The sequence below is a fragment of the Actinia tenebrosa genome, unplaced genomic scaffold (assembly GCF_029948245.1).
Source record: "Actinia tenebrosa isolate PJP-AT-01 unplaced genomic scaffold, QUT_ActTen_1.0 PGA_scaffold4__44_contigs__length_22323623, whole genome shotgun sequence".
NCBI classification, from domain to species: domain Eukaryota; kingdom Metazoa; phylum Cnidaria; class Anthozoa; order Actiniaria; family Actiniidae; genus Actinia; species Actinia tenebrosa.
In genome coordinates this window covers 11,157,072-11,183,920 of record NW_028292581.1, presented here as the reverse complement: position 1 = coordinate 11,183,920, position 26,849 = coordinate 11,157,072, and the positions used below count along the sequence as shown (strand labels likewise).

The window sequence follows — 26,849 nt, the reverse complement described above, 5'->3', positions numbered from 1 at the left end:
CCGGCCTGACGGTAACCCTAATATTAGTGATACACCCTCTGTTTATAAACACACAAAGAAAGCCCCTTCTTAAACAAAGGCAATTTATTTGAAAGCCGGTCATCGATTTTTAGATGTTCCATCGGTTTAGTAATTTGGTAGCCTGGGCAGCGGCGCTCTAGGTAATTGGGCAAGGGGCCTTAATCCTCCTCCTAAGAGCAGCTATGCAATAAACTTCAAAGCCTTCCAAGGGTTTTCCGAAGCCTTTAAAAATTTTAACCGTAATCTCATTATAAATTCAGAGACCTTACGATTTTCATTAACTCTTCGCTTGGACTACCTATACTAACTATGATTTGCCCCTGAACCATCAGTTGCTAAGGGGGGGGGGGGGGGGGGAGGGGAATTGCAAAACTTTTCACGTCGGTTGGCACGTTGGCACGTTCCACGGCCAACATCTGGTGGCCCCACACTTCTGGTGCACCACACCTCTGGTGCCCCTCGTGCCAGTTTCTTCGCTTCAATACAAGCGGTGACCACGAAACTTGTTAGGATTGTACTGGCGTGCCTTGTCAATCACTCCGATGATTTTCGTGATGATTTGAGTATTTTTTTAAGCTTCTTCGTTTTACTTTGTTTTTCTATCATAGTAGGCCATCACGAAAATACTTATGTAAGTGACTTTGGTATTTCCAACCTGCTTCTTCTTTTTCTGCGATATTTTTCAGTTGCGTCGAGATAAAAGAAATAAACACATATACAAAAGTTTTTCAGTAGACAACTGGAGGGGCCGGGATCAACTAAAATATTTACAGTTCTTCATAGAGGTAATCGCTTAGTAGCACCAACTAATGAGAGGGAATCAGGAAACAAATACAGTGCCTCTTGTTGGCACTAATTAATATCGACGATGTTGCAACAAAAATATCTTCCGATCCCCTCCCCCTGGGAATAGGTAATGATAGAGCCCCTATATCGATAAATAAGTAAGGTAAGATGAAGGTGACGACAGGGTAGAAAAACGATAAGCCCGCTACTTTCACGATTTTTTTATTTAACTGAGTTTAATACTCCAAATTTTCAAGCTTTTCATTTGTGTCACTGCTGCTCGAAACTTGTGACGAAATTTTGTCGAATTATTACAGTTAATTTACTTATTAGTATTCACGCTAATGTCAATTTTTCTGCTGATCAAAATATCACCTCTCCCAAAGTACACGGCTTCATATCTCAAATGCGCATTCCATAAATTTTGGTTGCATTTGATATTTTGCTATATGGCTCCAAAAGAACGTGTTTATAAAATATTGAGCTTAAATACGTAAAGCTGTCCTTATGGCGAAAGGCCAAAAACCGTTTTTCTGCCCTGTCGATGGTGACGTATCACAAGTGATTCGGCTACACGGTTGTTTCACGAAAGTACAAATCCATGCTGTTGTCCAAAATGTTCCCATTTATCAAATCGTCAGCTTCCCCTTCTTTCGTTACATTCTTTGATACTTGGTCTCGATGTCTTCTTCTTCTCCACGGAACACTGTAATCCTCATCCCAGGACTCTACTTGTTGAACGGTCTGGGGCATGGAACTGAATAGGGTTTCAGGTAAAAGTAATGCAGTAGTGCCAGCAATAAAAGCCATTACTCCAAATATGACAAGTGGAAGGTTTTGCATTATGTCATTCTATAGGTGAAAAACAAGTTTTCGTTAAATTAGCTCCTAGCTAGTGACTTTTTGAGTACGGCAAACTATTAATTTCGATATACAATACTCATCCTAAACTAACCTGCTTTGCAGACTCAATTTTTTTTACCCTCGGTGATTCTGCCAAAAAAATAGTCTGCTGAACCGAGCTGCTAATTAGTTTCCAATATTTAAGGCAATAAAAGCTTAACTATCCAATAAGAATTTAGCTCTGTTAGAAAACCATTTGACGGATTAGCGCGAAAAAATATATATCAGTAATATAAACAATGCGCTTGTCTTAAGAAATACATTTTATTAGCTTAGATAACCATGATAATAACTCCCCAAAAAAAATCATTGGCCGGAAACGATTGTTTCTTGTATAACAGTTCATCAGAAAAGTTGTTAAACTGTTAAAACAGAGTACGGGCTTTCGGCAGGAGTACCCTTACTGACCAAAGGAGACACTACTATGATTATGCTGTTATTTGTTCTTCTGACATATAAGCGAACATTAGCGGCAATGCCTGATGGGCAAGCCACTTTGCACAACCCGTCGACTTATTTATAAAAAAACGTCTTTTTTGCCTTCTATTACTCGTATTGCCTGCACTTGAAATTCTTTCATTTTCTCGGTTTTAAAAACGTCGCACACTAGCTTTATGCCTTCGTCGAACACCACTTTGAATTTCGATTGCGACTAATTAATCAGAAGCTACTTCCCGGGATATGGAAAATTCGCTCTGATTGGCCGGTTCGGACGTCAATAGCTCGTGCATATTGGAAACTAATTACCAGCTCGGTTGAACAGACTCAACGTTTTGCCGAGATCACCAGGCGTAAAAAAAATTGAAGGCTAATTTTAGATGCACATGCACACTTAATTTTTCTCTTTCCTGTTAAAGTTAATCGGTGAGACTATATTTTTATTGATTCATTAAAATAACCAGGACCATACTTCCAGACATCGAGTGCTGAACCGTCGTATGGACTTACGGCTACGCTGGAGATTTCGACCCCAACACCGCTATCCCGGGAGGAATTACAGACTGATCAGGAAGCTCGGCCGAAGCCTAAGGGAGAGGTTAGTCGGCCCCTAGACCATAATTGATTAACCCCTTGCTATGACAAGCAAGCCTGGGTTTTCGTTGATGTCGCTATTGGGTTATCCATATGGTCACGCGTTTCCATGTGGGATTGTTTTAGAAACTATTTGCTACTTATATTTACAAAAAATCAAAGTGATAATTTAGTGTCATGGATAACCTCTTGAAAAGGTCTTCATCCACGGCTTGAAGACTGTGGGATTGTGTTTTGAAAAAGTGCCATGACGTACGGCGCATGCACACTTCGCCTCATGGTCAAATTTTATCATCATATTCATTAGTGGGATTTTTTTAAGTTATGAGACTTCACCAGTGATTCTCAATGTCAGTCCGTCAGTCCGTCAGTCCGTCAGTCCGTCAGTCCGTCAGTCCGTCAGTCCGTCAGTCCGTCAGTCCGTCAGTCCGTCAGTCCGTCAGTCCGTCAGTCCGTCAGTCCGTCGGTCCGACTGGAGAACCATGGGGAAATTGTATAGGAAAAGAAAGTGTTTATCGTACTCACGAGGAACACGACGTACGGAGCGACTATCCCTCCCACACGAGACAACATGGAACCAACTCCTAAAGAAAGATTCCTAAGAAATAACAAAGAACATTGAAATAAATCAAAAAAATTGAAAGTTACAAAATTAATATACTATGAAAATCATTAGGCTGAGGCACCCACAGGCAGCCCAAGCAATATTTTTGTGTACAATTTACTGTAAATGTTTGTGGTCAATCTGCTAAGATACAAAAGTGAGGTTTGGTTTAATAACATTTGACAAACTTTGATACGTTTTTTTTAATGTGTTCTATTTAGTGACGATATAAAAGTTAGCTAAGTCATATTTGCCACAATATTAATTCCCAAAATTCGCTCTCTCCCTCATAAATCTATTTAGTGGTCTCCGCTGTTGAGGCTACTTCAGTCTCCACACTGTCTACTTGACCTATAGAGTCAGCTGAGGGACATGAACCCCGAGTCAGTTCAACTATCGTGCATTAGCTTACTGTCTTTATCGGTTGACATAATTGTGGACAAGGTTGTAGAAAGGTTATATCCCATCGAGTGCTTGGTAGTGCACAACCCCATCCAACATCACCCTCAACTTACTTGTTACCTGAGTAAAGTTGGACTCAATTCAAGGTTGTAAATATAGACTCCTGAGAATGTAGCGATGATACAAAAATTCCCGATTATAGCCAACGCTTTAACTGCAGGATGGTCCCCTGAATGGAAAAATAAAAATGATTAAGTAGAGTTTTAACCATTTTTGGCATTGTCTTATCAAGTTTTGTCCATCATTACTACCTACACCATATCATTCCATATCATGTACAAGTTGTTTCTTATACCCCGCTAGAAAATCTAGGACAATGTTTACTTGGATTACTTTATAATCGGGATATAGGCTCTTTAGACATGATCTTAATTTGGTATATTTCTGTTGTTTTGATAGTGTTCGTTCTTCAATAATGCCTATATTACAAACAGTTCCTTCCATGATCAACAGGGTCTTCTTCTCTTTGTCCTTTATCACTATGTCCGGCTTGTTAGCTCCGTTCTTTGGTGCAACCTTCAGATGTATTGGAATATCCCAGAGTATTGTTGCTTTTTTGTTCTTTACGACAGGTTCAGTTATTGGTTGTTTGTGCCATGGTTTTTACAGATCTTCATCTTTAGTGAACCCACAGGACGATATGATTTGATGGTAAATAGGGCGTAGCATCAGATCGTGTCTTGCCTTGTATACGGATTGTGCGATAGCAGAACATTCGCATACTGTAGCAAGTGTGGTATTGTTTCTTCTTGGACGTGGCATAACCTGCATCTTAGATCTCCTCCTCCTTCCTTTAACTTCTTTCTATGATATACCTTAGCTGTCAGTAACTGTTGCAGGATACTAGTGTGTACACTGTAAACAACGTCAGGAATGATCTTCTATATCTTAGGGATGTTATAACTTTCTTTCTCTAGAACTTTGTCTTGCCATTGTCTAAGAAGCTAATTGTTCCCAGAGATTCAAGGAATTTCCTTTTTACATTATCACCCCTATATCCACAGGACACCGAAGATAATTTTAAAATTTAGCCCTTTTTTTATTTATTTAAATAACAAATAAGTTTTTATATATTGTTTGTACCTGATGTTCCTGGGACAGCAATGACCATGGCACACGCTATGCCACCAAGTAACATAAAAAGACAATAACAGATACGACGACCCAGTCTGACAGCAACAACATATAAAAATAGAATTAGTTATATTAAAAAGACGTTTTAGTAGGACGAGGGAAAAGAAAAAAGAAAAAAAAAAAAAAGACCCTCCATAGTGAAATATTGGAGACAGCACGGGTGGCGGTGTGGGCCTCTCACCAATCCGACATGTGATCAGATGAGTTGCGCATGCTTGTAATCGTTTTCTCCTGTGTTTTGAGGATGTTGAATTTCGCGGATTTTTAGTTATCAGGTTTTCTTTAATTCCTCTACAATAATCAAATTTTGAATTCAATTCCATCTGGCGCTGTAAAGTTTAAATTAGGCATTCCGAGGTTTAGGTAAGCACTGGGTCGAGTAGGTATTGCAGTGTATTATGGGAATGTTTTAGGTGACTAGCTTAGTTCAAAGATGGCGTCTATTTCGTCCTCTACACCCCCACAATGCACTGTAATGTCAACTCAACCAAGGACTGGTAAATACGAGCTTCTGGCTCTAGAGACTGTGAATCATGAGAATTTCCATACCTCTTAAGAACGTACCATAGTAATAATATTGATGGAATGCCAACACCAAACAGGATAAACGCGTTTAGATACAGCGATCCACCAAGGTTCTTGGCGTTCAAAGTGATGCCATAAAATATCACAGAATTTACGAACCTGTTTTGTAAAAAAGGGAATCCAATAACAAATACTAATGAGTAGTTCTAACTGATAGTTAGTAATATAAAGCATTCCTTGCTTTACGAAGGTAGCACTTAATAGCCAGTGGTTAACAAACCTGTCAGGCATGTTCAATGTTCAAATTGTAACTCATGTTTAGATGATGATTATTGCAGAGGGAGGCACACCGGAGAAAATATACGATGCACAGGAGACTGCAACCCGTCCCCGGCAAGACAAAAATATGAATGATACTATTGGGGTTAAATTATTATTAGTACTAACCATGATGTGGCTAGCCATATATCAGTTGCAATCGTTTCATCCCTTCTTTAGCTTTATTTAGGTTTAAACTGGCCAACAATGAGAAAACGTCATCCCCACCTCGCAATAAAGCATGATGTAGGTCTACATACCAGTTATAAGCTAACACCAAGGAACGCTTTCTCATCTTGGGAGTCCTAACAAGGTCAAGGATTCCAGTCATACTCTTTTTATCAGTTTTGATGAAGGTATGTGATTCAGCATTCTTGATGTCCTGGATGGTCGAGGCGATTTGATTGGAATCTACTTGCACACTGTTTGTTGACGCGAAACTCTCGAATACTGTCTGAGCTTCTTTTAGCTTTCCTTTTGCTATTAGCCACCGAGGTGATTCAGGAAACCATCTGAGAGAAGAAAATTAATTTTAAAAAGTTACTTTTTACCAGTTGACACGGAAGGAGGGAGGGAGAAAAGACAGACAGACAGACAGACAGACAGACAGACAGACAGACAGACACACCTTTATTTGAAAACGAAAGTTCCATAAGTATAAAACTTCTTTACATGGAAGTCGTTATTGATTAATAAAATATAAATATATAATCCTAAAAAGTTGAAAAATATTAGAAATGATTTAAATAACAAAGAGAAAAATCCTACTGAGAACTGACAGCACGCCATCTCATCGGACGTTTTTTAAATTCATTCTTTGTTGGAGCAGATTTAATTTCAGAGGGGAGAGAGTTCCACATCTTAATAAAAGCTACTCCTGAAAAAGTCTGTTTTTGGGATGTATGGTATTTCAATTTGATCGTTTCCTCTTAATTTAGATTTATAGGTGCTCGAATCCGAGGACCTCATATTAAATAAATTGCTTAAATACGATGGGCAATTTTCATGGAGAACGTCAAACATGAATTTAACACAGTCTTTCCTCTCGTCTTTCTTTCAATTTGTCCCAGTTTAACTGTTGCAAAATGTCAGCAGACCTCACATCAGAGAGAGAGAGAGAGAGAGAGAGAGAGAGAGAGAGAGAATGTTCTCGGACACTTTATATAAATTCAAAATTCAAATTGCGAGGTTTTAACTTGCTAGGTCGACTTTTGCTTTCACTAGCACGCATGTAATGCAATTACATTCAACATTCTGTGTGCGCAAATCTCAACTCATGAGAAAATCTTCCAGAATGTTGGAGACTGCAAGATCAGGGATTCAATTTATATTGACGTCAATGGAATTGCAGAAAATACAATCGTTATTTGAATATTGTCGTGAAATGTTCTATACTCTCCGCCATCTGCTGGATGTTTTACCCGGCAGGTTACCTGTGTGGGTGCATACCTCCACAAAAGTATTCCTGGGATACCGGAAAGAGTGACAGCCAGCATCAAATCGCGCCATTCAGGTAAGCAGTAAGCTAACAGGGTCAACAACATGGCACCTATTGCTACAAATAAATTGCAAATAATTCCCATGGATGTACGCTGGGGAAGTCTAGATATCTCCATACAGTACACGAACTTGACCAACATGGAACCGGAAGTAGATAAACCGGAACCAAATCGCATGACGGCGAAGAGTGTGAGACTGTTGGCGAACGTGGAGCCAAACCCAAATAAAGCCTGAAATATTGATAACACACTATTAGACCGTGCATGGTGGTTAATCAGACGGGAGGGGAATAATGGTGCATGATAATGATAATGGTGCATGATAATGATGATGATGATGATTTCGATGATGCAACGTTAACGAAAAAGAAGCCTGCAGAGGGGAGAATTCTCCTATGAAAGTATCAGTGTGATGCTCATCATGATGTTAGGGGTCAAGTTATTTGTTGCATTTTGTGCAACGTGCAACGTGCGACCAAAACCATCACTATGCAACATTTTTTGAAATAGTTTTGGTCAGTAGCAAGGAATGCAGAATACGTAATACTATATCCACCGGATAAATCTTTTTCAGTGGATAAAACCTATTACACATTCTATACATTGAATAACTTTATCCAGCATTCGTTCAACCGCCTTCTGCACTAGTTGCGCTGCCTTACTCGTTAGACAATAAAATATGTCACATTTTAAATGGAAACTATCTTATCTTTAATGGCTCTTAAATCTGTAATCCATGTACGCACGACATTAATCTTCTTACCATCAAAATAAGACTGACAAAGGTCGTTGGTTTTCTTCCAAAGTGGTCTGAGAACTTTCCAAATCCCACAGAACCGATGAGAAGTCCCGCCATGAAAACAGCCTGGGTCATTGCTTTGAGGTGGCCACGCGTGCAGATCAAATTCCACTGAATGAAAGAAGGTAAACATGTCAGTAATATAACGATATCACGGCAATAGCAAAATTACAGCACAGTTCATTATTATAGGATAATATTAAACAACAAATTACTCTATTTTCTCAAAAAACGCCGGGAAAACAAGAGAGGTCGACTTGGGGCAAGTCTATGCTCTCAATAATATATATAGTATTGTGCAAGTGATTTTTTCTTTCTTTTATTGGTAAATGTCGGATCAATTTGCTGTTATTATTCATCTTTAAACTTGTTGTATTCTCTTGTGGTGAGCTGTCATATCAATCGACACGTCATTACTGTAACAAAGCTTTATTATTTGCCCCCTGGATGTCTCATAATGCCTTGCGATCCAAGATGGCCATCGTATCGTCGAAGTAGTCCATTCGAAGTTCCAACTCCCCTTAGTTACCGTTGCTATGACCCACAAGTTTAACGAATTAGCTAGAATATCTCACAATTTAAAACTCTGATCGCGGAAATTCAGTAATTATGAATTGTTTCAAGATTTACTGTCATGCGAAAAGAATATAAAAATTGTCTCGTAATCCTTGAAGTACTCTTCAAAACAGATACTGTGAAGTTGTTTGTGGGACAAGATTTTCATTCCACTAAGAAAACTGCTACAACATTGATTGGTTCGCTATATTGACCCTCCAATTTTGAAAAATTTCAAAACATCGCTCGTATACATATAAATTCCGAATTGTACTCCAGATCGGATCGTGCGATTTCCTACACTAATATGCTGATCAATCAATCCAAGCCAAAAAACCTTCAATATTTCAAATAATTTTACAAGGACTGATCATAATAGTTATCAAGATAACAAATTGTCAGTTAACTGCTTTAATTTATAAAAAATATCACTTGCTTAACTGTAAACCCAATCCACACCGTCCAACAAGGAATCAATATACCCTTTTCGAGTTCCAAATTACCGCTGCGTTCCTTGATTACAGCGTCATTTACTCGGGCTTAACCTGGAATCAGTGTCTAATTACTCGCAAAAATCAACGGTAAAGTAAAAAATGCACAACTCCAACAATACAAACACTTTGAAACTTGAACTGGAACACGTGAATATTCTTAGCCTGAGTAAAAGGGTCTGTAATCAAGAAACACAGCGGTAATTTGGAACTCGAAAAGGGTCTATTGAAACTCTAGCTGAGACCCAATAATTCCAACAGAGAAGACTGCTTCAGCTCCACCCGGACCAGGCTCAGAGATCAAAGATTCTATAAAAACCTCATCAGTCTACCGCCATTTTCCTGATACCACTGCCAAGTCCATTGTTTTCACTGCGTTTGGGCAACAGCTGGCCATTCACACTTTCCTCATCATTCTGAAGAAGGTTATCATTAGCGTAGCCGAAACGTTCGTTAGGAGTCTTTCTTTTTTCCTTCAAAGTGGTTTCTTCCTTGGGTCATACGATCTATTGCCACGCAACACTAAAATCCTTTCAAAACATCTGAAAAATTTTGTGTCCAATTAAAGGACCATCAGCAAACAACTTGAAGTCTGTGATATTTATTTAAGGGTGAAGACTAATCCTCAAGGCTCACTAGGGAAGCCTAATTGATGACATTCTTTGTATATTTCTACGTTTAGTAAACAAGGGAGAAACATTACCGGTACCGAGTTTATAACATATTATTTCTTTTGAGACATTATTTTAAACATTGTATATAGCAAAGGCGGTTTCCTAATTTTTTTTTCTTGCTTTTGAAAAAATAGTTTTTCCATGACATGAACTAGTCTCGTCCAAAGTAAAATTCACTTAAAACGTCACTTGATTAAAATAGAAAAGACAATAATGATTCCCGCTTCCTATCCTATGCAAACACGACCCCGGGGTTAACATCTAAACACACGCACTAATAGCAAAAATATCAATGTCGAATGTACACAAAACTCTAAAATAAATAAGCAATATAAAAGCGTAATTTAAACTTTTCTGCGTAGGAAAACTCCTTAGGTTGAAACGGTACGAAGAATACGCATTACAAAAGTATAAAAAAAGTAAAAATCTTTGAGTTCATGCAGATCGAAGGAAACGGAAGAATTGCTATGACAGCTTGGTAAGCGGTTATCAATATCATAGAATTGTAAAAGTTCATTTTAAATTATATTGCTATCTTTGGCCTATTTAGCGTTGATCGCTAAGCATTAAAACCCCTATCAAGAGGCAATACACTTAAGATTACTTACTTCAGATACGGCGCTTGTAAACTCTTCAGCAAAAACGTATGTACAATTTTGACATCCACACTTATTGACCGGACAAGAGCTAGTGTTGTTCGGCTCATTAGAGACACATTCGTAATTCGGAGCAGTGCCGTAAAACGTCTGTATAAATGTATGGAAGCTCACTACAATCGTTACATACATCATAAAGATTGTTAGAAGAATAGGGTAGCGTCCAAAACCACCGACAAGCTGCCATAGGTCCTCGAGATCTGCCTTCGGTTTGCTTTGTTTTGCGACCATAATAACTTTTGACTGGAATGTGATGGATTAGCTGCTTGGTTATATTAGGAAATTGTTCAAAACAGCAACACTACGAGATCAGCTCAACTGCCGTTCGGTCTGGCTCAAGTCCAAATGACCTCTGACTTAGGTCAGGCGTATGTAAAGTATATTTGTGTTGTGCTAAATGTCAGAGGCTAATGTTCAGTGTGCAAGCAGTCGAGCTCCGGGAAAGGTCTTGACTATAGAAGAGACCTTACTTGAAAAAACATCAATTAAAAGTATATATAGCAATAGCACTCGGGTCACAAAGAAGGACCAAGAAATTCGCAAACCAATCTTTGACACAATCAAGTACTAGTATCAAATTTCTTAGTCCAAGGGGGTGGGGGTAATCAGCCAGTATTATGTCTCACAGGTGCATGTGGCTCACAGCTGATCTCAGAGCCACAATTAGCCACCTTAGAATGATCAAGAGAATGGGGCGGGTTTTGAATTTTACTCTAATTAGCAAAAGAATTATTTGTCATCTGAAAAACCTTCTCAATATTAATAAGTCTGTGAAATTTGAACGTGGTTCGTTAAAAATAACCAGAGCTGCGAGCCTTCAAAACTTGTGACAAATGACAGGTGTCCCTTGCAATTATTGATTATTTGTAAATTTTTGACACTGTTGAAGGCCAATAATTCTGTTTTAATTCAATCATATTAAAATTTGCCAGACTTATGACTAACCTTAAGATGCTTTTTCAAATGAAAAAGCGTTATTCAGCTCATAAAATAAGATTAAATTCAAAACTCGCCCCAGTCTCTTGCTCGTTTCTGAAGTGGCCAATGAACTTGCCAGAAGTCCAACCCCATCAACGAGTGTTTAAAGAAGAATTACCTTACGTTGGTGCGTTACCGTCTTGGCAATAGACTTGCCATAAGTCCAGTACTCTTGTCCACTCCCCCATCCCACTAGAGTGTTTCGAGATTTTATTCTTGATATAATAATATATATCGCATCACACTCTCGAATTCGCAGTTTGTAACCAACAGTTTTTGATCACGTGGCACATGTACACCAATTAAAAAAAGAAATTTTCAATCGCTGGATTGAAACATGCATGGCCAGCTGAGTATTTAGTTTCTCTACAGCAATAAGATAAAGATAGACATTTGCATGCGATTGCATAATTTGCATCCTAATACCAAAATCCCTTGCACGCTTTCAGTTGTTCAGCTAATTTGCACCAATTGTCTTATACCCCATTCACACCTAAACGTGTTTAGTTAAACTATGTTTTCATTAGGAAAAAAAATGAGAAACTAGAAACCTACAAAATAATGAAACTTTCTAAAATATTGTCAGAGCAAGACAAAGGATAGTTTACATGCACTATTTCACCAAATATTGTGCAGTACTCATAGATACAAACCTGTTTAGTTAAACCAAACATGTTTAAGCCTTGGCGTGAATGGGGTATTAGTATTCTCATGAGGCCGAATACAAACTTGAATAAGAAAGCAATTTCGCAAATTACGCCATCATGCAAACGTTAATAATTATACTCCAATTGTATTATTGTAGTGCAACAACGTGACCGAATCGTCCCTTGATGTAAATAACGATGAAACAGCTGCCATCTTGGCTGATCTAACAAGAGAAGCTCAATAGTCCCCTTCACAGTTCCCCGCGCCATCTTGAAAGGTAGCCATGCCTTTGCATCGAAGCGAGACGAACGGTGAGCATGCAATGATAGAGACCATTTTTAGCACCTTGTGCGACTATCCACGTCTCTATTATTGAAAGCTCATCGTTCGTCTCTCTTCGATGCAAAGGCACGGCTACCTTTCAAGATGGCTCAGGGAATCATAAAAGGAACTAATGAGGAATGCTTTGTATGTTTGTATAGCCAACCACATTTTGCGGTTATGACGTATTCTGACTTTATTATCTCTAGTTTTCAATGTTACATTTGTTTTTCAAGTAAATCTTTCAATTATTACCTAATTACATACTGAACAAGAGCCACCTTGTTGAGCACATGCAGTAAAAACAAGAAAACAGAGTTGATACTGAGAAATAGTAGCTATTTAGTAACTAATACTGGGAGTTGTTCAACCAGAACATTCATTACTCCAAGACACAAATGGTCTCATGTGTGTTTCTCTGTGTAGTGAATGTTCTGGTTGAGTGATAGTAACTATAGTGCTTTTATTTAACCCGTGAAAGAAAGATGGTTAGAGGTGATAAAAAGAAAGTAATGGGTTTACAGTCTACTTCTAACTGTCATGCGTACTATTTTTTCACGGGTTAAATAAAATCACTCTATTAATCATTAATCAAATAACTACTGTTTGTCAGTATCATGGTTTTACTGCAAGTGGTCTACAAAGTGAAGTCATCTCCGCCATCTTGGGAATATTTTTTTGGCCTCCATTCGCATATTGTTTCTTTTAAAAGTGCTGCAACTCTTCTACTGCTTGTATCATATATAGCATGGTGCTTTATGAGGAACAATATTGTTATCTTATTTTCAGAGCGTTGTGTTTCCGAGCATTTGTATAAACCTACCAATGGTCTATCACAAATCCTGCGCTCTGATAGGCTGAGCTACTAATGGTTTATTAGTGATACTTAATTAGACCATTAGTAGCCAAATGTAGCGGTTTTGAAAACCAAAACATCACAAAAATAAAATAATAAGTTGAAATTTTTGTCAAGTGTGTGATGCAATACTAATAGGCTTGATGTAAAACAGTCTCATTTGCATTTTAGTGCGAACTGGCGGGAAAAGACCAAAAACAGGCAAATGGTATTATAATTCTTGAAGTGAGAGCAGCCAAATTCAACAAAACAGTAAAAAGGTTAAGCCGCCTATTATCACTACAGCTGACTGTGCGCACGTTGTTCCCTCGGCCTAAACCATTATCACGAACGTAAGGCGCCTAGAGGCAAGCCAGGCAAACCAGACAATACAAGGTTAGAGCAGATAGAGTACTTTTTGAATGACGATGAAAATCACTGCACAGCGCGGTCATGCTAGAGAGAAATTAATACTGGCCAATCAAAACGCTCGAACACGTTACCGTCACGGTCACGGAACAGCACTTGCAAAGAGCAGTTTTCGTACGACTGTGATAAAGTCGGTGCTGTATGTGTGCCTTAATTGGCTGATTTTTTCACGCGCAATGTAATTGGTCTGGCAGTGCCGTGACATTGCTGTGACCGGTGTTTACGCCGTGTTCATGCCGTGTTTCGGGCATTTGATTGAGTAAATTCTCGAGCAATGTGATTCAAGGTCTGGTGCCGTATGCCTTGCCGTGTCACGTCCGTAGTGTTCATGCCGTGAGCTTTTCACAGTCAAACGAAAATTGCTCTAACGTAACGTTTCTCATAGTTAAACGATATCTGCTCTATTAATTTTGAAAATAAGGTAGAAATGTGTCGCTCCGTGACAATGACGGTGCAGCGCTATGATTGGCTTAACAGGGGAAGGCTCTTGTGAACCGTGAACATGCCGCGCGCTACCTTTTTTCTTCTCAAAACCCCAGCGTAAGTGCATTTCATACATCGGTAATATACTATAAATTTAGCAATAATTTAAATATTGTATTTCTTTCTCTACTTTAAAATAATTCGATAAGTATTGCCATCTCGCTCTGAAAAAGAAAAAGTACGATTCCATAAGCAATAAATCTGATGATTAAGTCGTATTGCGAGAGACACCTTTAGCTTGGGTTTCATAAATGTTTTCCCATTTCATAACACATGAAAATTCTCTAGAGTATCATTTCTTTATTTAATGGTTAAAGAATATTGTTCTCAAGAGAATGACACGTGGTTTAAATGGGAAAACATAGAGGTCCTTTGAAGGTTTGCAATCGTTACACCCAAGAGACTGTCAAATGACAGAGACATGGCGGCCATGATCGTGGTATTAACCATTGAAGATAATAAGTTCATGTTCTAGTGGAATACAATGCATATATTGTATAGTAGTGTATTGTTTTATATTGTGTACTATTGTTTCTAGAACATGACACGTACTATCCAATTAAAACACTTATTGACTGGGATCGATGGAAACAGTTGCTTTCCGGAAGTTCAAGTCAATAAGTGTTTTGTCATATACCAAGTGTCAAAAAAAAAGCAGTTATTTGATTTTTTGATTATTTGATTTCGAAAAACTTAGAAAAACTCCCAGAATACGATGATTACAATAACAAACAACCCTTTTCCGATCATGTAATTCAAAATGGTAACTGGATCGAGTATGACTTCATCGCAGGAACAGGCTTGCCAAGTTTTACCCGGTAAGAAACTCTCTAAAACCCAAGAGAGCTTACCTCTTAACAGTTGTAATACGAAGTGAGCTTCATCGCCGAAGTTTCTGATCATCTGCAGAACAAAGTAGTTACAAGGACTTTTTTAGACTTTGACTGCAAAAGGTTTGGGAATTCTTTTGGGATTTTGGAAGTTTTGTTAGTTTCAGTCAAGGAGGTTTTAACAATGAAGGTCGTCCTACCTGGTCATCGACCAAAATGTAAATACCCGTCGGGCCTTGCCTGCAAATGCAATACAAGTAATTCAAAAACAGGTACGTAGTTTGCAATCATTCTCAAGAGAATAAAATACGACATGGTGATCACGTTGGTTGATATAACAAGGACTAATAACAAATATCTTGTTAAATCATATATTTATATAAATTAATGGATATTTTTGATTTCGCAACTTTTTTGTTGCGGATTTAATAAAAATCGCGTCCACACGTAGCGTGTTCGAATCGTTCTAGACCGTCTACCGATACGTATCCGGTTATCAAGATCTTAAGTCAACAGAGCATGCGCACTTGAGCATGACTATGAGCCCGCGCTAAATATAACGCGCGGAAAACACTGGATCAGACACTGTTACGTCAGCGTATTCAAAAATATACGGATTCGACCATCTACATAACGCCGGATTCACACGGTATTAAAAAAATTCCACTCTGGAAACCGTATTAAAAAAGTTGCGGATTCGTCTACCGTATTCGCCGGATACGTGTGGACGGAAGGCCAATCCGCAAAGAAAAAGTTGCGGTTTCAAAAATATCCGGATTCGTGTGGACGGGCCTAAGATTGAATCTTTTGAAATCTTTAGTCTATGATGTAACTTTACCTTTGCTGTTTTCAAAAAAAACAAAACAAAACAAAACAAAACAAAACAAGAACAAAAAACAAAACAAAACAAAACAACAACAAACAAACAAACAAACAAACAGACAAAAAAGGGACAAACAAGCAAACAATGTGGAAATCTTTCTCGCAGCATTTCTTCCCTCTACCCTTCTTCTAGTTTGTTTAACACACTTCCTTAACATATTGTACCTCACCTATATATCGCTACGATTTGATCGTCTGCTAGGCTACACTTCTTTGCTAGCTTGTTCGTCAAGTGGTCCACTGTTAAAGCCTCTAGGTACACCCCATGGTATTCCTTCATCCCCGAGTCTTGTTGAGTTGATTCCAGGGAGATGTATATGGTTAGCAAAGGACGCGTTGCTCTATAATACAAAACGTGAACGAATCAATAAACTGGTAAGATGTCCAAGGTAAGATAAGCTAGAATTTAGAGGTGCAGAGTTCGATAATAAAAATGGCAGTGGAGCACCCTAAAGGGTTGGGTGGGGTAGGGTGGTGAGGGAGGGAGGGGGATTACATAAACTGTTGCTTAGGGTTAGATTCATGTGTTCCAGTGAAGGTCCGTGGAATTTCAAAGTGTTTGTATTGTCAGTTGAAGTTATGCATTCTTCATCTTTCTGTTGGTGTTTGAGAATATTTTGACACTGAAATGAACAAAAGTCTGTAATCAAGGAACACAGCGGTATTTTACGACTTCGGAAATGGCCTGTAGAAAAATATTCACCATTTTCCATACATTGGTTCACTGGTCAAACACAAAGCGCTCAAGCGTGGCGCCAACGTACTTTCAAAGGATTATGCAAACTTGAATCTTGCAACCTCGACTGAATGCTTTGTGTTTGTCCAGTGAACCGATGTATGGAAAATGGTGAATAGTAGACAGCATGCACGTTTAAGAACCGAGCAAACGAGCGCAACATTGTTGGGCGTTTGAACACCATGTTGCGTGTTGTTGGGACTTGTTGGATGTTGTTGCGCGCGTTTAAAGACTAATCTCCTACGCAGCCGCTATTTGCGCACTCCCCTAAGTAATTTGTAAACAGTTCCTTTGGAATGACTGTAAAATAGATCATTCAGTACGGACGTGCTGCGCCCTTATTGTGCAGTGTACTTACGTACCTTGATTGAAGAGCATTATGCAATCGAATACCATCAGCAGGACCGAGTAGTTGTATTGTGTCGTCTCGCGATAATCTTAGCAGATCAGAACCTATGATACCAAATTATAAATAAACAATAATAAGTACGGGAAGCAGCGGGTGACGTAACGGCGAGGGTGCCCGTGTCTCACCAATGCGACCCGGGTTCGATTCCCGGACTAGGTTTTTTAGATTTTTTCACTTCACAATATATGCAAGTCAATAAAATGTGAGAACTATTTTATAAACACATTACTTCAAACTACAAAATCAATGCAATATTGAATAGACCTCTTTACTGATACGGCGGCGATCTTTTATTTTATGGGATGCCGAGGAGGTAAACACAGAGAACATCTATAAAGTATAGAGTGGCGGTGTTACGTTTTCAAATAATTTGAAGTCTTGGTGTTTTGCATATTGTTCCAACTACCAGCAAATTCAATTGCTTTTTAGATGTGCTTCTCATTGAAAAACGTAGAGTTATATCAAAAGACAACCTGACAGCTGTGCGAAATATAAATTTTCTGAGTTGCCCTCTTGGCATTCCGTTCTGAATAAAACGATAGAATTCAAGATGGCGGCCATGTCGGTAAAGGGGTGCATTGGATCCCGAATCATTCAGATGTAAGTCAAAGATGGAAGTCCAAAAGTTGTTGTTGTTTACCAGTGAAGTTTGTGAACATGTTAAGGTAGTGAGCAAATCGATTCTCTTGTAGCCACGCCCTGGTTTCTTCAACAGATGATTTTGATGTGAGTTCCTGACGGAAAAGATCCCAAAACAAAACAAATTAATGGAGAGCTTATTACTGCTGGCAATTATTTGGTACGCAATTCATGTTTCTGAAATTTCATGGTAACAGACAATAAAGTATTCATTTTGTATAGGATTGCAGTGAATAAATTACAGAGGGGGGGGGAGAGATGAGTGACAAAGACAAAGACAAAGAACTGCTATCTCTTGCCCAAACATCCCTTTCACGCAGTATAAGTTTGTTACCAACCATTGACATAGAAATTTGAGATTTGAACAAGATGATATGACTTGAAAAGAATTTAACCGTGTTGGCCTTCAGGAGTAAAACACCCAATATATTCATATCATATCCCTTCACAGACGGGACTCGAACTCAGGTCGCATTGGTAGGAGGCGAGCACTCTCACCGCTACGCCACCCATGCTTCTTGCTAATGAAACCCCAAAAGATGAAAGAGTTGGATAGGATATAGATATGTCTGTAAGATATTCCCACTGAGAACTTCCGCAAACAATGCCTAGGAGTGAAACTAAGTTATGGGGAGATGACTTCCAAGGTGGAAGTGAGCAAGCTAAGCTTGCAATGGGAAGCTTTTTCATCCTTTGTCTCTTGGAGGTAGGTGGGGTGCTTAGCTAGTCTTTTATTCAAACTCCAAACTGGTTCAAGTAGAGTTATTTTATGTACGGTAGATTATTTATGCCCGTTCCACACCCATGGGTGTGTGAAATGTAACTCTCGGGACGCATTCCTCTCAAGAAATATATATATATATACAGTATACGTTATTTACCGGCCAGGAGGTCCGGATAGGGAAAAACTGTGCCCAAGGTCTTGAATATACCGTTATCAAGACCGAGGGCACAGTTTTTCCTTATCCGGACCGACTATAAGACGGTAAATAACTTATTTATTTTTTCCCGTATTTTTTTTTACTTGTTTTTGTAATCGTTTTGTTCTTTTGTTTAGCGGCAAAGGCCTACCGGACCGCGAGCGCGGGCAGATACTGATAAAATACCACCTGCTCAAACAGCCAATCAGAACGCACGATTTTTTAGGATACCGGACCGGAAAAAAAACACAAAAACTTCTCATATGTGAGGCATTGAGCATAGAGTTCCCAGTGGGAATAGTTATTTTATAGTATGCTTACTTTTACCAGAGTGCACGAAACTGAAGCACATTGTGAGTCTGCACTTGGTGTGCTTAACAAACTTGCTGAGCCAGGTGACGACACAGGGGTTGCCACGGCAATGGACCTAAAAACAATAATTAAATCAAACAAAATGGATGCCTGTTTTCTGTGGTTATCCTAATAAATATTTGGTTACCAAAGTGTTTGTTGCCGTTATTTTATTTTTAGAGGGTAAAGACGCATTAAACACGAAGAGTTATCTAACATATGGTCGTCTGATTCTGAGATCGAGTTGATCACACATGATACCTAAATCAATTATATAGATCTATTTAAAAATAACAATAGTTGTTTCGCGTGTTTTGATTGGTATAAATACTCTTTGAGATGATTTTAGATGAGAGTATCTAGAACGCTCCCATTTTGTTTAGTGGGCACTCTGAATTTCTTAAAACCTTATTTTGAATAGGAGATATGAAACGGTTTTCGTTTTAGATGGCGAAAGAGCACTTAAGAAGCTGGAAACCACTCCGCTACGCATCGTAGTTTCCTACGCTTCTCTAGTATTCTCGCAGCATCCTGTGTGTTTAGATCGAAGTATATAAAATGGAAAACGTCTTTATATTTCTTAAATCTAATATAAATATACCAAACATATTGCTTTGCCATCATGGTAATAATTGCTTTCAATTGGTGATATTGATGTTGTCAGTTTCTGTAATGATCATGATGGTAATTCATTTAGTGCTTTGTTAATGATGTTCTATCATTAGTAGTTATTTAGTTTATTGGTGATATTGTCCTGTAACCATAGAGATTGTTGTCATAGTTACCTAGGTGATATTTGTTTTGGTGTCATCCATGTTTCATCGTCTTCTGTCACTAATGGTTTCTGGAAATAGAGGAAAAATAGAATTTAGCACACTATTTAACAAATTGACATGAGATTTTTATGTGTCTGTCCTCTTATTGACGATAAATAATTATTGCGTGATCACATTGTCAAAGTAGTGTGGATCCACGAGGCGTAGCACATACCACTTTGACTTTATCGTCAATAAGAGGACAGACACATAAAAATCTGATGTCAATTTGTTTTTTACAATAACAAAAACGATAAGAACTTCTCATTTCTACTGATCAAAACAAGAGCGTGTGCTTGTTGATGTCAGCTTTATCTGTCTGTCCTCTTATTGATGATAAAAATAAGCAATCAATGCACGAGAAATTTGTAAATTATTGTAAAATAAAACATACACATCTTATACTAGCAGGTATGCAAATTTACTACCTCCTTCAGATGTGTGACATCGTTTGACATCTGAAACTGCCCCTATAAAATGATCTTATACTAGCAGGTATGCAAATTTCCTACCTCCTTCAGATGTGTGACATCGTTTGACATTTGAAACTGCCCCTATAAAACGATCAGTATCAAAATCCTTCAGTTGAAGTGTGATTTGTTAGCAATAACAATATTTACAGTAACATTGTGGCATCTAGAAATTAAACTCAGGAAAATAATAGTTACATCTAAAAGGTGGGGTATTTGCTCTACTGTTCCAGAGCATTAATCTTGTACTTTAAGACCAACGTTGACTGACAAGACTGTTGGTGGACTGTTGCCCTAACTGTTGGGCATGTGTTGTCATGAATCATCAATCTACTGCTACATGTATGTATAGGAAGTTTTCTAATAGTCCTCTTCAGCTTGGGGTAATGTTTTCCCATTTCAGACCACATGTCATTCCCTTGAGAATAAGATTTTTTGTTTGAGCTGTATCCATATTTATGTGTCTTCTCATGTGCAACCGAGCACAAACCTTAAACAAAGAAATGATACTCTAGGGAATGTGATCTGAAATGGGAAAACATTACGTCAGATCCGAGGAGGTCTATTGAGGGTTTATTACATACAATTTCATCTTGTGATTTGTTTTCCAGTTTTTGCATTTCATTCTTATGTTTTCTGTCAGCACCTTTAGACTAAGGGGAAAAAAAGGACAACAATTATAATTTTATCTATAAGAACAAAAAAGTTATTAAAAACATCATCTTTAGTGATCAAAACAATCAAAACAGTGCGCGCTGGTTGACTTATTTGAATGTCCTCTTAATATTGATGATAAAAAATAACCAATCCGCTTGTGAGACATTTGTGAGTTATTATTGTACAAATGAAAATGGTGTGCTCTGATTGGCTAAGCTAATACTATTATTTTTCAGTTTTACACCTACGACAACAGATGTCACCGAATTTGGTTCTCACATCAGAAAAACATGTCATGGTCATGATAGCCTTTGAAGGGCGCTTTGGTAAGGGGTTAGGGGAGGTTAGGTTCCTCCTCTTCTCCCAAAAGTGCTGCTATGCAGGCTATGATCATGCTTAAAACGTCTAACAAATCCACCCACAAATAATGTTACGCTTTGAGTCTGCATTCTTTTAAACTTCATGTGTTGGCAACCTTTTGATGTAAGGGAATGTGGGGAAGAAAATTATCAGAATGATACCTACATCTCGAAAAAGGAATGCAGGCTAGGAGTGTGAGATTTATAATAGTGGAGTTGTAGATGTTTAAAGCATGAATGTGACATGTTTTTTTTTGACATCAAAACCCAGAGTTGTTGGTGAAAGCAGTAGTAATCAGTCAGTCATGTACTCTACCTTGAATACTTTTATCTGACAGCATGCACAGTGTATTAGACCATTATTGGATGAAGACTCTGGGAGCTGTGTTTCAATCTGTAGCTGTAAAGGAACTCCACTCTCACCTCCTGAAAATACAAAATTCAATCAATCAATCAATCAATCATTCAAATCAATGAACAAACAAAGAATGAATGAATGAATGAATGAATGAATGAACAAATGAATGAAAGAACAAACAAAAAAACTTATGCCAGCTGGGTGTTTTAGTCACTGGTGCTAATTGAATTTTTCTTAGGGATGTTGACTGTTTATTGTTAACAGAAAGTAAACTAGAGAACCAAAAAAAAAAAAAAAATTAAATCAAACCCCTTAGCAGATAATGTGAACTGAATTGACCTACCACTTTTTCCTTTGGTGAACTCTGAGCTGACACAATTGATCTGGAAAATAGAATCAAAAATAAATAAACAAAAATGAAAAAACAGAAAACGCTGTTATAAAGCACATGGGGGTTGGCAGAACACGAGAGAAGCATTAGGACACTTCTCAAGTTTTCTGCCAATCCCCAAGTGCTTTGTAACTCCACACTGCAAAGAAAGCAATTTTTTAATTTCTTTTATAAAATACAAATTACAATAACCGTTATTTTAGATAGGAATGACACAACGGAAACTTTGTGTGCATGCTGAGTGCTCTCATAAAGCACATGCTCCCTACCAATCAGAACGCGAGATTTATAACAGTTATTTAATAATATAAAATGGAGCAACTTTAGTGCCAACATTTTTATAATCATCATTCTCACTTACTATGATATATAACTTAGTGTCTTTCTCTGGATTCCATTCAAATGTGTATGCATTAGTGCTATGGCCTTCACTTCTGATGTTGCTTAACCCATTGGACATCGGAACATCTAAACAAAAAATTCAACACTGTTTGCATTTTGTAGCGATGTCTGAAATTTTTAAATCAGACTAAATCCATTATAAATAAGAACATATATACAAAAAAAAAAAAACTAAATAAAAAAGAGAGAACATAAAATAAGGTCACAATACATCTGATTCAATACATCACTCAATAATGGTAATTATTGAAAAAAAAAATTTAGCTTAATACCAATTTCTAATATCCTTTCCAGAGGTCTGTTGTTTCTCCATTCTTCAAATTTTTCTGCTTCTTGTCTTTGAACTTTTCTTTCATAGAAAGTCAGTTTTACTTTGCTCTGTGACAAAAAGCAAGTATTAGATTAGTGGGGAGAGGAAGGGAAAGAAAGGGTGAAGGGGAAGGGAGTGAGTTGAAGGGATAAAGAGGGGAGAAAGAGGATGGAGAGAAAGAGAATGGAGAGAAAGAGGAAAGAGGGAAAGAAGGGAGAATGGAGGGACAGGGAGAGATATGTGCTACACTTGATTAACTGTAATTCCTTTACAATGGAATGCACAGTTATTTTTAAATCAAGCAATGAGAGTTAATAGTGTCTGGTTTACACTTATCTATAATGATGCTCGCTCTAGCTCTAATCATACCTTTATCAAGCAGCCTTCAAATCTTGACAAATCACCAAGGTACTTGAGTTCCACAAGATATGACTGACCTACAAACACACCCACACAAAAGGTTCATGGGCAAATGACCAATAAATGTTCAAAAAAGAAAAGGGATTCCAGTGGCAGATCCAGGATTCTAAAATGGGGAGGTTCTAAAAATGCTACTACAGCAATTCTTCATATATGGCTCACTATGCAATGAAGGGAGAAAAGGGATACCATATAGGGGACAGGTGTGGCACCAATTGACTGGCATCCCATCAAGGGGGTACAGGGCAAGTCATGGGTGGTAACATGTGATGGACTGGCATCCCATCAGGGGGGTACAGGGCTAGTCATGGGTGGTAACATGTGATGGACTGGCATCCCATCAAGGGGTAAAGGGCTAGTCATGGGTGGTAACATGTGATGTACTGGCATCCCATCAAGGGGGTACAGGGCTAGTCATGAGTGGTAACATGTGGACTGGCATCCCATCAAGGGGGTACAGGGCTAGTCATAGGCAGTAACATGTGATGAACTGGCATCCCATCAAGGGGGTACAGGGCTAGTCATATGTGGTAACAGGTGATGGACTGGCATCCCATCAAGGGGGTACAGGGCTAGTCATGAGTGGTAACATGTGATGGACTGGCATCCCATCAAGGGGGTAAAGGGCTAGTCCTGAGTGGCAACATGTGATGGTCTGGCATCTCATCAAGGGGGTACAGGGCTAGTCATGATTGGTAACATGTGATGGACTGGCATCCCATCAAGGGGGTACAGGGCTAGTCATGAGTGGTTACATGTGATGGACTGGCATCCCATCAAGGGGGTACAGGGCTAGTCATGGGTGGTAACATGTGATGGACTGGCATCCCATCAAGGGGGTACGGGGCTAGTCATGGTTGGTAACATGTGATGGACTGGCATCCCATCAAGGAGGTACAGGATAAGTTTGACTGTTGCCATTATTGAAAATTGAAATAAGTGTCCTCCATACTCTGATAGAATTTCTCTTGCATATTAAACAAAATATTATGTACAGTAACTACACTAGCTGTACACCAATTGGTATGCTGAGGTTGAGAAACCGAAAACAACTGAACTAGCAGCAAATAAACAAGCTCTCAAAACTGACCTTGATTCAGGTATGTCAAAGTGTCTTCTCCCATCTTCTTTCCAGGTGCTGTTGGTGCAGCCAATGTATGATAAAAGCTGCAGGAACTAATGATAGTATACAGCTATATTTTTATTTTTGGTTGGTAAGCCTTTTGCTGCATATTAAATTAACCAAACCCAAAATGCACTATGGGTGATGCGAATACCATCAGCAAAAGGTCACAACAATATAATTTATAAACGTTTCATAAACATCAAATCTGCATGTTTCTGCACTGCCATAATCTCCTACATTATTTTAATTTTAATATGAATAAAAATATGTTTCAAGCTTAATAAGCAACATGAAACATGCAGATGGCTTTTTTGGAGAAACAATCGCTTGATGATATGCAATTCCCATTTTACTTTATTGACTTACTCAAACAGGCGAGCAGTTTTGTTTGGAGTACTGGAATGGTTGCAGGAAATCATGTGTTTCTCTTGCTTTACAACACTGTTAAAAATAAACAGATAAAGGACTAAAAATAAAAAATAATAATTTTGGATCACCTTACATCAAACTAGAAGTTCCTTTCTGAATGATGTTGCATTACAACATTGGAATGTTAATTTGTTCAGTTGCTCTGACCAAACTTCCTGACTCATAGCAAAACTTACGGCTGAATTTGATGGTTGTCGGATGTTGTGTCTGCCAGGTCTCCAAACACAGGGGAATTTTCCTTGAAAATGGGTAAATCGAGCACTTCACTGTAGGTGGTATAAAATTAATTAAAGAAAATCAATTTTAGAAAATCAACAGTTTAATGATAGGAACATACAAATAGTCAAGAAGTCTACCGGCAATATTTCATGCATCTAAGAGGAATTTTTATGAAACACCAATACCAGTCATAATATACAGAGGCTAGGATAGGGGAAGGGGTTGGGTAATATATATCCTACAATTGATAAAGCAATGGATATGAAACTTGATTTTACTCGCTTATAATATTATAATATACGCGTGAGGAACTAATCTACCGTGCCTGAAAGGCAACTATTGAGTTATATACCAACTACATTACTGTAAAATAAATAACAATACTAATAGTTCTAACCATTATAAAAACAAACATTTAGACAATTGGAATATTTGTATAGAAAAATTGATGACATGCCTTTGAACAACAAGTTAAAAAAACACATTTATAAAAGACCATAAGACCAAGATAAATCAATACTAGTCAATTAGTGATAGTCAAATGCAAGATTGACAGTTTTTAAATCTCACAAAAAAAAAATCACATTTGGAAAAACGTGTTCAAATGCCACATCTGTAACTTAGGAATTTTTTCTGAGTTTCCTGTGTCCGCACGATTTTTCTTTCATACTCAAAAACACTGACATCTTTATAATCTCTATATCATTCTCTCGTTAGCAATGATGATCGAATTAATCCAACAAACAACAGCTTAATGTACTGTATGTGCTTTACATGTACAGTTGAATTTTCTAAGGCAATGACATTTTTTCTCCCAGTTCTATACGCTTTTCAACACAAATAGCTTACTAGTATTAAACTTGCGAAATCCATATAGCGAAATCTGGCCAAAGAGCACGAACTATACAGTTCGTTAATTCAGGTAAAATTATTTTTCCCTCGGGCGAAGAACAGACATAAGCCAAATATTCCATAATTTGGTAAATATGTTTACCAAAACTATCTGTGTGTTTATTAATTTAAAAAATGTACATTTTAAAAATCTTAAGCTTATATTACTTAAATTGAACAAAAATAACTTTCACAACATTTGAAAACACCTATTAAATGCGGACAAACCTCATTTTGTAAGCCCCTGGGTCAGCACTACTAATATCATTTCCTAATCCAGAAAGGTTGAATAAATCAGTTGACAGTCCACCCTCCACATTGAGATCGTCCATGTTCCAGCTTGGATTACCAGCCATTTTGAACTGTAGACAAGCATTAATAGGATTCAAAGAGTTCCATGAGCATTGGAGAGGCGGAAACGCTTAGTTTTGGACCTTGTGGAAGAAAGAAAAGAGCGCTACATGTGATGAAAACGAAAGCAAAACAACTTCTTCCATCGACCAACTGGCACAAGGAATTTGTCAATGACCGAGCACGTGGACCTTGACATGAGGGATTAGGAACGAATCGCACAGGAAACCCAAACATAACACAGGGAGCCCACAATAGTATTTATATTTGGGAGTGGTTCCCCTGTATAATAAAATAAAATCTGCCAAGTATCGCTAACAAGGGAGACTGCTAGCAGGGAAGAGTTAACCTACCCTGTTTGCAGTAGGGGTAGGGTGTTGAATTTGCAGCAGGGTACAATTTTCCAAATCAGTTGAAATTGGGGGTACATTTTTTGTAATGGCAAAATGTAGAGGGGTACAGTTTTAGGTTTTTTAGGCAATACAAATGATTTTAAGTTGAGCTACACTTTTCTAGATGATGATGGATGGGGTACATTTGTATTGAAAAATATCAAAGGGGGTTACAAATTTTATCGAATCCACACCTCCCCCCCCCCCCCCCCCCAACTACAATATAAACTAAGGGAAATTAATTTAGGATTGCAGGGTATCTTTATCCCAGTAATTAGAAAAACTTGTGTTGAATTCCATGGGTTTTAGCTTTGAAATGCAAGAGTTGGGGGGAGTTTA

At 38.1% G+C, this 26,849-nt stretch overlaps 2 protein-coding genes across 3 annotated transcripts; both read right to left on the bottom strand.

The window, feature by feature from the left end:
• Positions 1 to 737: 737 nt before the first annotated feature.
• Positions 738 to 10,933, bottom strand: LOC116294687 (solute carrier family 22 member 15-like). The gene is made up of 9 exons (XM_031702335.1): positions 10,412 to 10,933; positions 8,048 to 8,194; positions 7,235 to 7,515; positions 6,046 to 6,297; positions 5,492 to 5,626; positions 4,892 to 4,977; positions 3,869 to 3,977; positions 3,268 to 3,340; positions 738 to 1,659 (listed from the first exon to the last, which is right to left on the bottom strand). The coding sequence occupies exons 1-9, from the start codon at positions 10,688 to 10,690 to the stop codon at positions 1,378 to 1,380; spliced, it is 1,644 nt and encodes a 547-aa protein (XP_031558195.1). The 5' UTR covers positions 10,691 to 10,933; the 3' UTR covers positions 738 to 1,377.
• Positions 10,934 to 12,576: 1,643 nt separating this feature from the next.
• Positions 12,577 to 26,291, bottom strand: LOC116294688 (transcription factor CP2). Of its 2 annotated transcripts, none has more exons than XM_031702336.2 (19): positions 25,996 to 26,291; positions 24,834 to 24,923; positions 24,595 to 24,669; positions 24,193 to 24,278; positions 23,052 to 23,119; positions 22,645 to 22,750; positions 22,332 to 22,438; positions 21,923 to 21,962; positions 21,538 to 21,647; positions 20,790 to 20,858; positions 20,248 to 20,289; positions 19,706 to 19,764; positions 18,891 to 18,996; positions 17,651 to 17,744; positions 16,964 to 17,054; positions 16,036 to 16,206; positions 15,184 to 15,223; positions 15,005 to 15,056; positions 12,577 to 14,317 (listed from the first exon to the last, which is right to left on the bottom strand). In XM_031702336.2, exons 1-19 carry the CDS (start codon positions 26,121 to 26,123, stop codon positions 14,280 to 14,282), a joined length of 1,572 nt encoding a protein of 523 aa, XP_031558196.2. In that variant the 5' UTR covers positions 26,124 to 26,291; the 3' UTR covers positions 12,577 to 14,279. The 2 variants fall into 2 exon arrangements, with proteins under 2 accessions (XP_031558196.2, XP_031558197.2); XM_031702337.2 differs by having other exon boundaries at positions 18,897 to 18,996.
• Positions 26,292 to 26,849: the final 558 nt, after the last annotated feature.